The following is a 17,301-nucleotide window of genomic DNA, read 5'->3' as shown; positions in this document are numbered from 1 at the left end:
GAAAGCAGCCATAGACAATATGCAAGCAAATGGGCAGGCTGTGTTCCAATAAAAATTTGTTTACAAAAACAGGCAGCTAAAAAAAAACAAAATTAAAAAAAAAAAGGCAGCTAGCTAGCCTTAGTTTGCCAACCCCTATGCTAAAATAAAGCATGGATATAGAGCTGTAAATTAAAGTTTGAATGCCATTCATGTATGCCATTCCATACTGCTAAAAAGAAAAAGGCCCTGTTGATTTTATTCTACTAAATAATCATTTTTATCTCTCTCCTTTTTTTAAAATCCAAACTCCTTTTTTTTAAAAAAACGTTAACAGTGATGTGCCGAATGGATCAGCCTTGACACAAGAGAACATCAGCCTCCTATCAAACAAGACCAGCTCTCTGAACCTGTCAGAGGACCCTGAGGGAGGAGGGGACAGTAATGACTCCCAGAGATCAGGAGTTACATCCAGTTCTGCTCCCTAAAACATGAGGAGTCCTACTTTTATCTTCTGTTCCTAACCAATTTGTGGGGCATAGGGGTAGGAGAACAAATAACTTCTAAACCTTTTCTCTGCGAGTGGTCAGAGAAATCCAGGAAAAGCACCGGAGGCAATGTGCACAAACACCACTACTAAAAACAAACCCTGCACATAGTTCACAATAATGCATTTTTTAATTTAAAAAAAAAAAAAGAAAAAGAAAAAGAAAATTAGCAGTATCTGCAAGCAATTCAGATTAAATTTGTTTTTGTTCTGTGAATGAACTTTATTTTAATAACTTTGGACGCCTTGGATCCAGGGCTTTAAAAAAAAAAGAAGATATTATATATACACTCTGTTTGATTAATTGTATGATCTTAATGAAGTAGGTTTTTCTTGTATTTTGGTATTATTACATACCCAGTGTATAATTCCTTACCCCCAATCCTTTCCAACTCTCACAACCCCATAAATTACAACAGACAAAAAGCACTGGCCTTTCTGAGAATTCTGTGGTGCTTGAGAAATAGACAGTAATAGACTAGTTATTAGAAAATGTGCAGCAAACCAACTTTCCAAGAGCTGTTATTTAGAAGCCATAATCTGCTTTCTCTTTCTGGGTCACTAGCTTCATGTGTAGGTAGGTTTTTCATATGGCATTAAAACTTTTTGTAGTTATTGTTCAGGAGGGCTTTATTTCTTGTTTTTGTGTTTATTTTAGCTTTTCAGACAGATAATTACCAATTAATTTTTGAAGCCCTCATTTCCGATATTATGGACCCCTTTCATTCTCTTAATGTAATCAGAAACATGAGTCAATTTTAGATTGCTTGAGTAGATTTAAATGGAGATTACTTTCAGGATAAACTGTAATTTATTAGCACTGAAAATACATACTTGGTTTATTACCTATATTGAGGTGATGGCTGGAAATTTAGAGCTGTGCTTTTCGAAATTGAACCTCTGCTGAAATCATAGAATGTTCAAAAACCAGGACAATCAACCATGTTTTAAAACTGCAACACTTGATTTTAACTTAAAATGAACAGAGCCACATTAGTTCAATGGATGTTTATGTTTTACTCTCAAAAACCAAAAGTATACAATTCCTGTACACTGGAACCCTTGGCTTTCAGAGATTGGCAAATACGAACTGCCTGAATCTTAAGGATAGTTCATGGATTAATCAGTTGCTACTTTTCAGAATCATTAGCACAAGTAGATAGTAAGTACCTAGAAGTCAATTTTTGTAGTCTTGGCTTTACAATATTGAAGATTCTTCATGAAAATGTTGAAAAGAATAAGGAAGAATTTTTATTACTTAGTTCTGCTGCACATATTCTGATGCCACATGTCTGTACTGAACTAAGACCATATGAAACATGTTTAGTGGGGGTTATTTGATATAGTCACCCACCCTATCCCTATGTTTGCCTGATTTTCTAAAAATTTCCCTTTCTGGATTATACTACTAAAACAGAAAGCACTGGTTGTGTAATAGTTACTGCATTGCTTTGGTTGGGTAAAAAGCAAGAGTTTGTATTTTTCTTGTTTCTTATTTTCTTAACCCTTAACTCCTGCTGAGGTTATAACAACCTCAGTCTAAGCTCTGTGTCCATCATATTGTTAAATGAAACAAATGGGGGGTGAGGGTGGGGGGAGGGTAATACAGTCCTGCCATTGCCTACCAGTAGGAGAGTCCAAACAGAACACTCTTTTGAGTAGCAATTATTTAATTTGCCCAGTCAAGGCACCGTGTTTATATACTATTTCACATTGAATTTGATTATGCCCTACAGACCTGGCTGGTCAAGGATTTGATATACACATATTGGCTTGGGATTCGAGCTTTCTTTTTTATTTAAATAAAAATTTATATATATATTATATATATACATATATACATAGCTATATCTGTATATATATTGGGTATGTTTTATGGATTTTTTCGCATGAGCGCAGCTGTTGCGATAAAATGACTGATTGGGAGGTAGAAGCACTGAATGAAGATGAGGCATTTTATCAGTTGATATCCATATTTTCCTTTTTTTTTTTTTAAATACACTTGCTTTTTTGCCTTTTTTATTTGTTTTATTTTGCTTAAAATCCTCTTATATTTACTCTTTAAGTACTTAATGTTTTTTTGGGAGAAGGAGAGAAACTTTTATGTCTGACGGAGTCCTGAGATTTTTCGTTTCTCTCTATAGCCATAAAAGACAACATTCTTGGCCTCTAACCTTCTGTAGGCAGATTTGGGCAGATGTTATTTCTCCTTTGGACATGTTTAATTCCTAAATTTTAGGAGCAGTTGGTTCAATTTGGAACTCAGAATGATTCTGGTACTGAAAAGGAATTTATGGGTATTGATTTTGTTGAAATTTGGAGTAAAAGTAAAATTCCATTTTGGGTATCTGTTGAAACCCCTAATAACTCAACTTCTGTTGTTCTTGTTTATTTTCTTCAAATACACTCATTCTTCCTTTCACCATTTTGATTTTGTAAGCTAGGCAGAAACAGGGATTAATTTACACAGTATTCCTATTCTGAATAATACCAGAGAAGCCACTGTTTTGAACTGACTTAAAATACTCTCTTTCTCTTTTTAAGGTATTTTCATGGAGTGAAGATGGGGGGAATCTCTCAAATTGTAGCCTTAACCCTAGCTGTACCTCTCTAAGGCCTCACACTCTAGAGGAAATCTGAGTGGGTAGAACAGCAAGAGGAAGGTATACTGTCCCGTTGTGCCTGTAATTTACCTGTTTTAAATTGGTTATTCTGCCTTACCTCATAGAAATTGTTAACAACTTTCCCAGTGCTCACAAGCAGTTTTAGGAATTCAATAAAACCTCCAATTTTTTTTCCTCTTTCTTTTCCTTTTCTCTGTTGTATACCTTGTGATATGATGAGCCTATAAGGGTCAATGGCCTGTTCAGGCAAAACTGCTTGACTTTCTAACTGCTTTTTTGTTAAAATCTATGAAAAATAATTGATTTTTCTAGCTTTTTGAATTTATTCCTTTAGAGACATGTAGAAGATGAAACCAGTCAGATAGGAAATACAGTTTTTATGCTTTCTACTTATTCAAATGTTAATTTCTTCTGAAGATGACTGTTTGCTTTTCACTGAATTAAAAGGCAAGACTCAGACAGACATCTCAGATGAAAATGAACAATTCTGAGAGGGTTAAGGTAGGAGTAATGAGCATTGTGTTCAGTCTGGATAACAACACCAGAATTTTATTACAGCTAGGAATATAAAAGTACTTGGACTTTTTCTTTCTTCAGTGAGTCTCTGGAAGAGGGTAGAAGAACAGAGAATAAGATATCTAGACTCAGTTTTCTGACTTATATACAGTTCTTTTGCCTTACTTATAGATATTGTCATAAGTTCAATAGGTGCCACGACTTGGGTAATTTACAGAGGCTGAAGTGACCAAAGATCCATTCCTTGTTACTTTTCTAATCAAAAGAAAAGTTAGTTATAACATAGGTTTCTAGTAATATTCAAATAATAAGACACTATTTCTAATGCCAGCTACAAAATACTCAGCTACTCAGAATGTATAAGAATTTATTTCATACAGCATTAATGTGGTTGATTCCCTTCTCCCATTTTATTTCCCTTCCCTTCTCCTAGTCTTTCCCATGTATTTATTTATTTATATATTTTTTTTTGCCTAAAAGACATAAAATTGGTATGATTCTCATTTGCTACCTTGAATATGTAACTCCATCAGACTTTCCGTTGGTCTTTAGGGTTGGAGCTCAAACTTTTTGTTTTTCTTTTTTTCTCTGTCCCTTCTGTATCTTGCAAATTCCCCTTGATTTACCCACTGCCCTCCCCAATCTGCAACAGTGACAGTTTGCTGCCTCAAAACAGAGCATTCAAATGAATTCGCTTAGCCAATAACTTCTGTGAAGTTGCCTTTTCTAATGGTGTTATTACTCAGTGATGCACAAATGTGGTATTTGCCCTACTGGTAGGCAAACAAAGGTCTGGTTAGGAACGGTAACCTGCTGTTTTCTTTAAAGGAGAGCCAAAGACTTGTGCTTTACTCTGTTTTGGTTTGGGAGGAAATAGTAGCCATTTCGATTGTGAAACTTCTTAGTAGCTGTGAGTTGATTATACTGTGTAGGGAGATGTATCTAAAGTTAACTGTTAAAGTTAGCTGGCCTTATAAAATGTAAAGGTAATGAAAATTCTTCAGTTTTTCTAAACCATGAATGTCATCTTTTACAGTATTGTGTGTAAGCAGTTCCTCCTCCCTTTTGCTGAGGTTATCCTGTCACGATAGCATGTTGTATTTTTGTTATTTTACTTGTGCCTAAAGGACAATCTACTATCACTATGGTCAAGTAACTATTGTCAGTACATGTTAGGTTATATTGAGATTCAGAGAAAAATAGATTCTTTTCACTAAAGAGTACTCGGTTGTTATTGCTTATGTACAAATGGTTATAGATGGAGATCTAACCATCTTTTTCTACTTTTTTTTGTTTTTTTTGCTCATTTTAAAGAATTGAGTAAAGGTTTCATATATAAAATCTATCTGTAAAAAGCACTTGTAATGTCTTATATATCATTAAAAGGAAAGGCTCAGTTACTTTTTAGGGGAAATTAATAACCTGTCTGGAAATTAACTGCAGTGTTTACTTAGATTTTTACCCTAAAAGAGTCCAATTGTGTTTATTTTTTACTGATGATACGTGGTTATAGTGTTTGCAAGGTGATCTCTTCCCTGAAAAGTCTGCCTATCCTTTTAGATAAAAATTAGACAGAGCTACTAAACTAAGCAGATTTTACATTCAACGTTAGGGATTGAACAGGCAAGCAGTCTACTACTGTCATCATTTTACCTGACTGCCCATTTTGCTGGCCCTCATTCATACCTTTCTACCTTGGACAACTATGATTTTTATATTTATTTGTTGCTTCAGCTCAGCTTTATGGAATTTTCCTGCTGAAATTACTTATTGGGAATTGTAGGTGGATTGCAGTTAATATTTTTTAAAATTCTTATTTCAACTTTCCTGAGCCACTTACAAAAAGAAAGTTGTTTTTGTCGAAAGATACTGTTAATTGTAGTAAATGCCAGCTTACCATTTGGTTCTTAAGATTTTATTTCTTTGACTGCTAAAGGTGTTTTCACTTGTATTAGATTGTAACGCTAGCTATAATGTTAATGAAGAATAGGAAACTGCCACCACCAAGAAGTAACACCTTTTAATAATAAGTATGTTCCCAGTGGGTAGATTCTCAATACTGCACTGAACAAAGTGGGTAAAGAGCCCTTTGAAATCCTATTGTGATAAAGGGACTAACCTCACCACTGGATCCTTGTTTTCAGAGCTTCTGAATTTTCAGCCAAACACTGAACTTCCCCTAAACTTTATTCCTGAGCAGAACATCCCTAGAGTAATAACCATTATTTTCAAAAGAAAATAAGGCACAATAACCCAAGAGAGAGAACTTAAGCCTCACAACAATATTGTGTCCAAAAATATGTATTTAGAAAAATAAAATCCTGTGGAGTTTGTTATCCTAATGTATGTTGTATACTAGATAAGGTGACTTATTTTCTTGTATTGAGGTCTCATTATTTCTAGTTGGGTTTTTTTGTGTATGTTGTTTTGTTTTTAATTTAAACTCTAAGTAGACAGAGCTCACAGGTCTTTGGCATCCATTCTAGGTTGTACACTCAGAGTCATCTTATAACTGGAAACTGTCAGGTGGGCCCCTACCCCAACTCCAGATGGTCAAGAAAGGGTCAAGAAAAGAATGGAAACAAACTATTGGGTGGATAATTGGTAGCCTTTTTTTTTTAACCTGATTTTTTAAAATCACCATTTATTAGTGTAATCTCTCTCCACTGATAGGCTGCCATTCTCACAATATCTGAACCACCCTGTAAAATATTCCTCTGATTTCAAGGCATTTTAAGCTTTTGCTTATCTTGTTTACATCCTCTGTTCAACCAAGACACTGTTCTGAGAGCTACTTTTTCCAGGTGTATTGTTGCCTAAATTTCCTTTATTCCCCCTTTCATCCTTTCTCTTCTTCCCACCTTCTGGGAATGAAAGGAACTTGGGGGAAAAAAGGTTTTCTTTTTTTCTTTTTTTTTAAATTTTATTCATTGATTCATAGGCTTCATTATCTTACTTGACGATGAATCTGTGAGTTTTTAGAACAAGAGAAATGGAAAAAGTGAATCAAGATAATGAACAAAACCTTCACCCACTTAAAACATTTTCCAGTTGTGAGATTCCTCTTCTTGTGTGTGGTCTCTTCCCCTTGTTACCCCTCTTACCCTTTTTCCCTGACTATGGTCAATTTGGCTCATACCAGTCTCCCCGAGACATTCTGCAGTCATTATCACCTTTTTGGGTGGATTTTATTTTGTTTTATTTTGTTTTTGTTTTTTTAAGTAACTTTTTAACATTGATGCATATTTGCTTGGGATAGAGCTTGTGTAATTTACCAATCGTATTGATTGTATGTGATTGTGCCCTGCGGAGGTATATTTAACAAGTCAAAAATAATCTAGGATAATAAAGGAGCCCATGAGATTTGAGTCAGGTTATAAATGATTTCATGAAATCATTTACAGTTTGAATAGTGAGAATTTATATCTCCTGTTCTTAAATTAATGCTAGACAAAATACCATTTTTTTAAAAGTTTTCTTGCATTCCTATTTTTCTCCCTTGCCTTTTAGCTCCCTGTTCTTTCTTGCCTGCCTCCTGTTCAGAAATAAAAATATTGAGCCTTAAAGAGACAGCTCATTTTTAAATTGCTGAAGTTTGTGAAATTTTACTTTTTCCAAGTGTTTCCAACTTTTCTTTAAAAAGTGAAGACATAATGAGTTGGAATTTCACAAGCTGTGAAATTAGCACTTGGCAAACTGTGAAATCTTATTTGAAGACTTTATCTCCTGGAAGTTCTTTTGGAATAGGAAAAAAAGAACCGTGTTTTTGAAATAGACCATTTCCCTCTCTTTTTAAAAATCTGTTTATATTTTGAATTTTTAAACAGACTTCAAAAAAGTGAAGTGGAAGAAAAATAGTAGTAGGAAGATGTTTAGGACAGCAGAATGCTGGGTCTGAATAAGTACATACTCTACTTGTTGCAGAGTTTTGAGAGGATGAGGGCCATCTTTTTAATTTGTATTAGCTGTGTGCATATTGTCTATATCAAAGATGCCACATTTTGTTAAAATGCTGTTCCTTTCTTTATTATCTTGGAAACTGACTCAGCCTCATGTTGCTCCAAATTAGTGTTTAAGGCTCCCACAAGTTGCAGATAAAAGGACTATTTTAACAAGTAGAAGGAGGTGATTCGCCTTTCGGTTTGTAAATATATGAAAGTCTACAAGGTCTTTATCTGCTTTCTGTCAGCATTTATATTAAATGATAAATTGATGAGGAGAAACGCGTAGTCTTTTTTTGTAAATGAGCCTGTGCCCTCTTATTCTAACCTTGGGATTGTTTTCTTACACCTTTTTTATGGAGTTGTGTTTGTTTGTTTGTTCATTTTTTAGGTGAAAAATAGAGAAGTAGGTAATGTATACAAACACACATACTTGTAGTGTCAATTTTATAGATATCACAGGAATTAGTCCAACACCACAGTTCGGAATACTTCATTTGTTATATAGTGATTGCACATTAGGAGTAAAGGTAATGGTTCTGAAATCCTAGAGTCAGTGTTCAGTGAGACTCCATGGTTAACATCCAAAGTTCTGGTTTTTATGCCTTCTCTTAAAATCAGAACCTTTTTATGCTTAAGCAACATGGCCTTGCTCTGAATACCTTCCTGATGCAAATATTTTTTGTCTTTCCGTTCTTACTCACTTTTTCTAATTGTACTGAAATCCCCACCAATTAGTCATTCTTGGCATTGAGAGGATTTTCTCTTAGAGACCACTGTAAAATATGCCCTATTCAAGAACTCAGTGGCATGAAGAAGAAAAAAGGGGAGGAGAGGGGAATACTCTAGATTTAAAAGGAACTTTAGAGATACAAAAATCACATGCAACATGTGGACTTTGGATCCTAATTCCAACAAACCAAACATTCAAAGACTCTTTTATATAATATAGTTAGGGGAATTTGACTTAAGTATTGAGTATTAGATAAAACCAAGGAATGACACTTTTGTTCAGTGTGATAATAGCAACATTGTTATATAATAAAATGTCCATATTTTTAAAAGACAATAACTGACAATGGCTAGAGTTTCCTTTAAAATAACTGAATATTTTTAAAAGAAAAATAATATACGTTACCAGTGAACAAACATCACTCCTTGTACCATCAGTTAGCAATTAGTTGTCTGTTAGTACCATATCTGACCTCAAGAGAAGGGGCCACAGTAAGAAAAAGTTGAGAGGGTATGAAGGATGGTAACTATTGCAACCATTCTTGAATGTCATCAAATCTAGAATGGGAATTCCAAAACCAGACTTGCTGTCTTTACCACTTACCTAGGCCTACCCTGCTTACAAGCAGCAGGGTACTTTGTGATCCCTTACACTGAGACTCATTGATTAATATGAGTTTGAGGGCTTCCTTGGTGGTGCAGTGGTTAAGAATCCAACTGCCAATTCAGGGGACACAGGTTCGAGCCCTGGTCTGGGAAGATACCACATGCCACAGAGCAACTAAGCCCGTGTGCCACAACTACTGAGCCTGCACTCTACAGAGCCCACAAGCCACAACTACTGAAGCTCACGTGCCTGGAGCCCATGCTCCACAACAAAAGAAGCCACCGCAATGAGAAGCCTGTGCACCGCAACGAAGAGTAGCCCCTGCTCACCACAACTAGAGAAAGCCCGTGTGCAGCAACAAAGACCCAATGCGGCCAAAAATAAATTTATTTAAAAAAAACCATGAGTTTGATATTTTTGTGTATATTAGCATCTCAACCCCAGTAATCAGCTAATCTGCAATGATCAATTTGTAAATCCCTCTGCTTTCCAACATGGTGGCTCATTTAGTTAATGGCTTCCCCCCTTATTTGGAACACCTAGCACATCAAAAGTAAACTTTCAACTACTCACTGAACACTTAGTACAGTATTTACTAAAGTAATTTACTGAGAACTCCGTATATGGCACAACACTGTAGAGGACAAAGGAAATACTCTCTACCCTTAAGGAGCTCAGACTCCACTTACGGAACTTGACATGTATACAGTTTAAGGATAGATAACAAATCATCTACAAAGCACTAGACGGAATTACCAAAGGATTATGCAACCACAGCTATCCTCAGAAGAGAAGAGCAAGGAGCTGTGAGGCTATACACAAAGAAGATTCAAACTTGCTTGGCTAGCCAGCAAAGGCTTTCTTGAGGAAGTGGCATTGAAGGTAAGAAACAGCTTGGGCGGGGGGGGGGGGGGGGGGCGGTGCGCAGGGGGGGGGCAGGAGACTCCTAGTCAGAGAAAAAAGATGGGTGAACTCTGCTAAAGAAGAAAGACTGTTACGGAAACGAAGGTCATTGAAGTTAGAGTAGAAAGAGTGAGTTAGTGGCTTTGGATGCAGAGCCAGATCACAAAGTTGGGTTTTATTCTTAAAAGGAGTCCAAAGAAGGGTTGTAAGCAGGGGAATTAAAGGGATCAGATTTGTGCCTATTGAGGAGCTTCTGTGTCAGTGCTTCTCAAACCTAACATGAATGCAGTTCACCTGGGGGTCTTGCTAAATTGCAGTTACTGTTTCAGCGGGTCTGGAGTGGGGCCTGAGATTATCTAACAGGCTCCCAGGTGATACCAGTGCTGTTTGTCCGAAGACCACACTTTGGAATAGTAGGGTTCTTTCTACGTGATAGGCAATTTTAGAAGCAGAAGGATCCAGTTTCTGCCTATCAGACTTAAACTTTTAGTGAAATGAGTAAGATGTAAGGCATAATTAGCACCACTTGGAGACCACTTAAAGGCAAGTGTGTAAGGCTGGGAGAAACAAGGTAATTCAGGAAAGTTTTTGCATTTGAGGAGTTGATCCTGAAAAGTATAAAGAAGGGTTTATACGATGAACAAGGTGGGAAGTGGAGACTCCAAGCCTGGGAGCACATACACAATTATGAAAGAATATGGCCTGGAATAGAACTTCAAGGAGTTGGGGATAACTAGAAAAGTTAGGTTGAGGCCAGGTCTTGAAAAGCTTTATGTACCCTTCTGAGTTGTGATTTTATCCCTTAGCAATTAAAAACCAGTAAAGATTTTAAGCCCGAGAGTGATGTGATGATTGTAATTTGAAGTGGAGTAGGGCCTAAGGCAGAGAGCTCAGTTATGAATCTGGTGCAGTAGACTTACAAGAAATGATGAGGGCTTGCACCAGGACAATGGGAATGAAGAGGAGGGGAGGAATTTCTAAGAACAGCACGAGCGTAACTGGCATTTCTAAACACCCAAGTGGGCGCCATCAAACAGATGCCACCAAAATCGGGTGCGTCCCGTAATTCCCTTGACCAAGCGCAAGACCTGATCCCATATTATCAAGTTAAAGGGAAAAAAATTACCTTTGCAGTGTCAAAGCCCTTAAAAATACAGTTTTATGGAAAACCTACAGTAACCTTAGTTTATCATCACCTTCCTATCCTCCCAAGTCCGACAGTGTTCAGGTTATTATGAACTAAAACATGCCCTCTAATTTTCCTCAGCCCCTATGCTTACCATTGTCATCATCTAACTGGGCATTTTGTTATCCTGACAGCAAGCCGGGCAACCTGATGAAATCCTGGCCTTAGGGCGTGACACAGACTGCCTCTCCAGAGTGGGCTGGCCCGTTCCTCTCTGAGCATCTTGAGGGTTTTGTCTCCAGCAGCATTCCCTGGTTAGCTGAACCTCTGTAGCCATACCAAGATGTGATTCCTGAAACTTGTTTCTGTTCAAAGTTAGAACAGCCTGTGCCCAAGCAGTATCTATTGGTTTACAGCACTGGCCATTTGGGAAGGGCCTGAAACCAACTATGTCCTGATGGGATAAAAGCTGCCAAACTACATTCATTTCTAGCCCCTCATTTCCTCCTCAACCCTCAAATGGACTTGGTCAGATTTGCTAGAGCAGCCCTTGGCAGAGGTAGGTAAGAGACACCAGTCACACAATTGACCTGTACTTATCAAAACACACACCCTTGGCCTTGGCTTTACTGTGAGTTTCTTCCCGTTGCTTCTTGGTCTGTCCAACCCAACCCCTATCTCTCCAGGGAACTTTCTCCCACTACCTCTACCTTCTTCCTCTGCTGTCTTCCCAATTTCTCTTTTACCACCTACAACTTCCTGAACGAACGTAGAAGCAATGAGCTTTGACTCCATGCAACTCTCTCTTGCTCAACCTCCCAAGAATACCCTTGTCTGGTGTTTCTGTTCATACAAGGTGTCAATTCCTCTGGATAAGTAAGTATTTTTACTTTACTTGATAATCTTAACGTTCCATTTGAGAGGAATTTAAAGTTATTTTCATGTTAATAAGTCAGCAAAACTACTCTGAACCTGGGTTTCTTCAAACACAAATATTTATTGAGTACCTGGTACATTCAAGACCCAGTGGCATGTGCACTGGACATGTTCAATAAATATTTGTTGTTTTGATTTGGTTCCCATTTGGTTTCCCTGAAACCAAAACTGAACTTTCTAACAGTTGTGAGAATTTGGACAAATTCCAATGAGATTCTTTGAGAATCTCACCTGAAAGCTGCCAAATGATAATGCAGGATTTATTTTGATAAACTTTATTTCACCTTAATTAAAATGTCGTAACCACCAAGTAAACTAGAAACCTAAGAGAGCTGAAGACAACTCTGTTTTTTTGTGCTAGATGTTTTGCTGAATTTCTGTGGAAGAGTTAAGCTTTGAGTTACTCAGTAACCACAGCAGGGGCTCAGCTCTACTGTTTGTTCTCTGCCAAGGTCTTACTCTTGGATCCAAAGAAAAGAATAGAACAGCCCAGGATATGAGGCAGTGGCGAGGACCAGCTCAATTACCTGCTCACAGGAGTTACTACTGAGACCACAGGCAAGGCTAGGGGAAGAGGAATTTTTTATTTTATGACTGATCTTGAAGGAAGTATTAAAAAGAAAAGAGAGGGTGATTGAATGCTACATTCTTTCCTCTGCATGGCTCCTCAAATCTACCCCTAACACAGCAAAGCACAGAAGCCCTCTGAGATCCTTCCAACCTTGTTTTTGCCCAGAATAGAGAGAAGTAGTGCTAATTTTTATCTGATAAAAGTTCTTAAGTCTGCCTCCAGTTCCAGAAATGGTTAGAAGTTTCCATGAAGAATTTGATTTTAAAATATACAATTATTAAAACACTTTACAGAATACCAGTGACAGTGGAAGGGAGGGGAGAGATAGAGACCCAGATTAGTTTGCCCAGTGTACAAGCTGTTTTTTCCTTTCCTCATCAAATCAGTCTAAGATGAACCAAGAGGAAAGGGATTTGGGGTCATCAAAATCTAGACAATGAAAGCCAAGGGGAGCTGTGTGCAAGAGAACCAAAGACTGGGCTGGTATTAAAGACTCCAAAAGACCAACTGAAAGTCTCATTTGGAAGGTGCGTCAGAGACAAATGCTTTCTAATTACATATGGGCAACCAAAGGAAAAGGTGGCAGTCCCTGAGTTTGCTTCTGGGCCCTGGATTTTGAAGGACACCTGGGCAAACTTGATAGAGACTACCCAGAGGAGACGAACCAGATGGTGACATATCATAAACACTACCCCAAGAAAAATAATTGGACACTGTAAGTTTTAACCTGGGGAGGCATGGACATTTTCTTGATAGCTATCCAGACAAGGCTTTGAATCTCACCTTTGCCAGCTTTGTGATTTGGGGCAAGTTCCTAACCCTTGTAAATAGCAGTTGTTTCGTCTGTAGACTGGGCATATTATTATCTTCCTGGTAGAGCTGACAAGAGAATTATATAAGCTAATGCCTGTAAAGCACTTAGCATAGATCCTGGAATGTAGTAAATGGACCCTATCATTATCATATTCAAAGATTTAAAGATTTTGGACTTCCCTGGCGGTCCAGTGGTTAAGACTCTGCACTTCCACTGCAGGGGGCACGGGTTCGATCCCTGGTCAGGGAAGATCCCCTCGCGTGCTGCGAGGTGCAACCAAAAAAAAAAAACAAAACAAAAAAACAAAGATTTAAAGATTTTGACCTAAGCTAATGTGAAGTAATGGTTAAATTCTAGACAATGAAATATTATACAGTCATTAGAAATAATTTTGCCAGTCAGGGCACACCTAAACACCTCTGTTCCATCAGTTCCACCTGAACTGGGCTTCTCTCAGTCTCCTTTTCTCCTTTGTCACCAGCCAGGGGCTCAGGCTGTTTCTAGTTCCTCTTTGGTGCTGCCACCACCTTCGTGTCATACCCTGGTACTCCTCTCTCCCCAAGCCTCTGTGGGACACAACCCTGATGCTCTTGTTGCTCACAAAGTCCAGACCTTCTTGACTAGGTGATATATTGACATGTTCAAAAATAGAAAAATAAGAAGGTTCATATTGACAAATCTCACTTCCACCCCTGTCTGTCTGCACCTGCCCCATCATCCCCACTTTGTGATACAAAAGTTAGCATACTATAAACACTGCTCTGCAGCTTGCTTTTTTCTACTTAGTGAGCCTAGAGATCCTTCCATTTCAGTACAAAGAGAACAGCCTCATTCTTTTTGACAGTGGCAAAGTTTTCCATTGTGGGGATGTACCTTGGTTTAACTAGTCTGCTATAGATGGAAGTTGTTTCTAATCTTTTGCTATTGCAAATCAAGTTACAATTGGTAACCTAATTTATACCCATGCAGATATGTCTATAGGATACACTTTCTGAAGTGGGATTTCCAGCTCAAAGTGTAAACTCATTTGTAATGCTGGTATTGCCAGATTTCCTTCAAAGGGTTATAGCATTCTGCACTCGCACCAGCAATGAGTGAAAGGGCATTTTCCTCACACCCTAGCAAGAGGGTGTGTTGTCTAACTTAGTTGATGTATTTGAATTCTAATGGTTTCAGTGATAATCCTTTTTAGGGAATCAGATGGGAACTAGGAAAAGAACAGTGCTTAAAAAGTCTTGCAAAGAACCACCGAGGAATGCTAAAATTAGCAGGTGAAAGTCTGATGAAAAACAATGTATCTTCATATTCTCAAAGTATCTTCTTACAGGATACTTGTTTAATAAAAAGGGAAATATTGTAATTTTACAGCAGAGAAAGAAACTCGGCAGTCCTGATCTTAACCAAGTGATCAAAATTAACATCACCAGTAATGGAGCAAATTGATATCATGCGCCTCCTGATATGATGCACTGAGAAGGGTACAATATTATTTCTTTAGTATTCCTACCAAAAAAAGTATAACTTGAATCTAATCCTGAGGAAACCTCAGATATACTCAAATTGAGAGACGTTCTTCAAAAATAACTGGCTCGGGGACTTCCCTGGTGGTGCAGCGGTTAAGAATCCGCCTGCCAAGGCAGGGGACACAGGTTCGAGCCCTGGTCTGGGAAGATCCACATGCCGTGGAGCAACTAAGCCCATGCACCACAACTACTGAGCCTGCTCTCTAGAGCCCAGAGCCACAACTACTGAGTCCACGTGCCACAACTACTGAAGCCCGCGTGCCTAGAGCCAGTGCTCTGTAACAAAGAGATGCCACCACAATGGGAAGCCCGCACACCACATCAAAGAGTAACCCGCGCTCGCCGCAACTAGAGAAAGCCTGCACGCAGCAACGAAGACCCAGCGCAGCCATAAATAAATTAATTAATTAATTAATTTTAAAAGTAAAAATAAAAATAACTGGCCTGTACTCTTAAAAAATTCCACAGTCATGAAAGACAAAAGGGAGCAACGATTCCAAACTAGACGAGACCAAAGAGACATGACAATTAAATGCAATGTGACCCTGGACCAGGAAATGGGGGGTGGGGGGAGTGGAGTTTTGGGGGCTATGAAATGTTTCCCAAAGTGTGATCCAGGGATCCAAGGAGGTCCGCAAAACCTTTCAGCGTATTCATGAAGTCAAAACTATTTTATATAAACTATTTAAATAATTATATTTAGATGTAATTTAGCAAGACTATAAAGAGATCCTGAGACCAAAAATTTTGAGAACAACTGCTATAAAGAACATTAGTGGGACACTTGGCAAATTTAGAATATGATTTATGGATTTGAAAATGGTACTATATTACTGTCAATTTCCTATCTTTGATCTTGTACTGTGGTCATAAAAGGGAATAGCCTTGTTTTTAGGAACCTCACTCTTCATAAGGGTAAAAGGGCATTATATCTGCAAATTATTCTCAAACAGTACAGAAAAATAATAGGGAGAGGGAGTCAGAGAGAGAGAAACAGAGAGAGGGAGAGGAAGAGAGAAAGAGGAATACCAAAAGCAGAGCAAGAAACAAATGTGGTAAAATGTTAACAGTGTGAACATTTGGGGAATCTGGGTGAAGGGTATACAAGAATATTTTGTACTATTTTTGCAACTTTTCTATTACTTTAAAATTATTTTAAAATAAAAAGACTTTGTGTCTTAGTCTTGCAAATTAAGAAATTTTTACATTATCACCTCCTGATCTTTCCCTCTCCTGACCCCAGTTCCATGGACCAGACCCACCTGTCTGCCCTTCCCCTTCCCCTATACACACTTGAGTCAGATGGCCAGTAGCATTGATTGGGATGTTTATCTTCATGTCTGGGGTCTGCTATGAAGCACGGTGCTCCTTGAGGACAAAGTCATCTTTATAACCCCGGGCCCAGCACCAACCATGCCCGGTACGTACAGGCATTTATTAAACATTTGTTAATTAAATGATCATATGACTCAATGAATGGATGAAGAAATTAAACACAACCCCTGATGTATAGTTCTTCACTACCTGGCCGGGTGGTATCTGCATGCTTATCTCTTTTCCCACAGATGTTCACCAGAACCCCTTCACCCTTTGGGCAGGGTCCCCTCATCTGCCTTCCTCCAAGGACCTTCTTTACAAGGCACAAGTCTCACAACTCCTACAAGCTGGAACAATAGGTCTGAACAGCATATTCCCACCTCAGGATCTTTGTATCTCCTGTTTCTTCTGTGTGAAAAGCTCTTCCCAAAGATATTTGATTCCCTCCCTCATTTCACTCTGGTCCCTTAGTGTCAGTTTATTAGGGAGGCCTTTCCCACCTCCTTTCTACAACCGTAGCCTCCTTCCCTCCTCCCATCACTTTCTGTCCCCTTGCCCTGTTGTATTTTCCTCTGTAACCCTTATTAACACCTGACTGACATGTTATCGATTTATTTTTTATATACTGATTCTTCATGTGATCGCTGCACGTCTTCCTGTCTGGAGCTCCCAGCCCCTAGAACAGTGCCTGCTGACTCAGGTAGTGCTCCTGTGTTTGCTGAACACAAGTGGTTGAATAGGAGACTTTCCACTTGCCTTTAATCTGGAGTGACAAGGAGCCTCCGACCATTCTGGGGCTTTTTAGGACAGTTCCTTGTAACTTCATACTGTACACAGGGGCCCTCGAGATGTCCAGGGTCTAAATCAGTCAAGAACTTAGACGCAGCTTCAGTCTAGGTAGAGGTTTCCTGTCTGATGAATAAAGAACTCTTTAGAATGCCTATGACCGTACCAACTTCAAGGAGTCTTCAATCACACAGAAGGTGGCATACTTGTATCCTGTGAATACAGTTGCAGCAATCCTTATGATACTGTTTTTGGCTATTTAGGAAGAGGGAAATAAATATAAACCTGCCCTTTATCTCCATTAGTTTGACTTCATCTCCCCAATAACTAAAATAAGTAAAAATAACAATATGCATAAATAAAAATAATTCGTTCTGTT

At 38.3% G+C, this 17,301-nt stretch overlaps 1 protein-coding gene across 1 annotated transcript in view; it reads left to right on the top strand.

The window, feature by feature from the left end:
• The window catches only part of RC3H1 (ring finger and CCCH-type domains 1), a 91,962-nt gene extending 89,862 nt beyond the window's left edge, over positions 1-2,100 (top strand). The window contains exon 20 of the mRNA XM_068541281.1: positions 317-2,100. Coding sequence (XP_068397382.1) covers positions 317-467 — 151 coding nt within the window. The 3' untranslated portion in view covers positions 468-2,100. The remainder of the gene's footprint in view (positions 1-316) is intronic.
• Positions 2,101-17,301: the final 15,201 nt, after the last annotated feature.

This window comes from Eschrichtius robustus, chromosome 3 (genome assembly GCF_028021215.1).
Source record: "Eschrichtius robustus isolate mEscRob2 chromosome 3, mEscRob2.pri, whole genome shotgun sequence".
In the NCBI taxonomy this organism is placed as follows: Eukaryota; Metazoa; Chordata; class Mammalia; order Artiodactyla; family Eschrichtiidae; genus Eschrichtius; species Eschrichtius robustus.
Note: the sequence above shows the minus strand (reverse complement) of the source record. Positions and strands in the feature narration are given on the sequence as shown.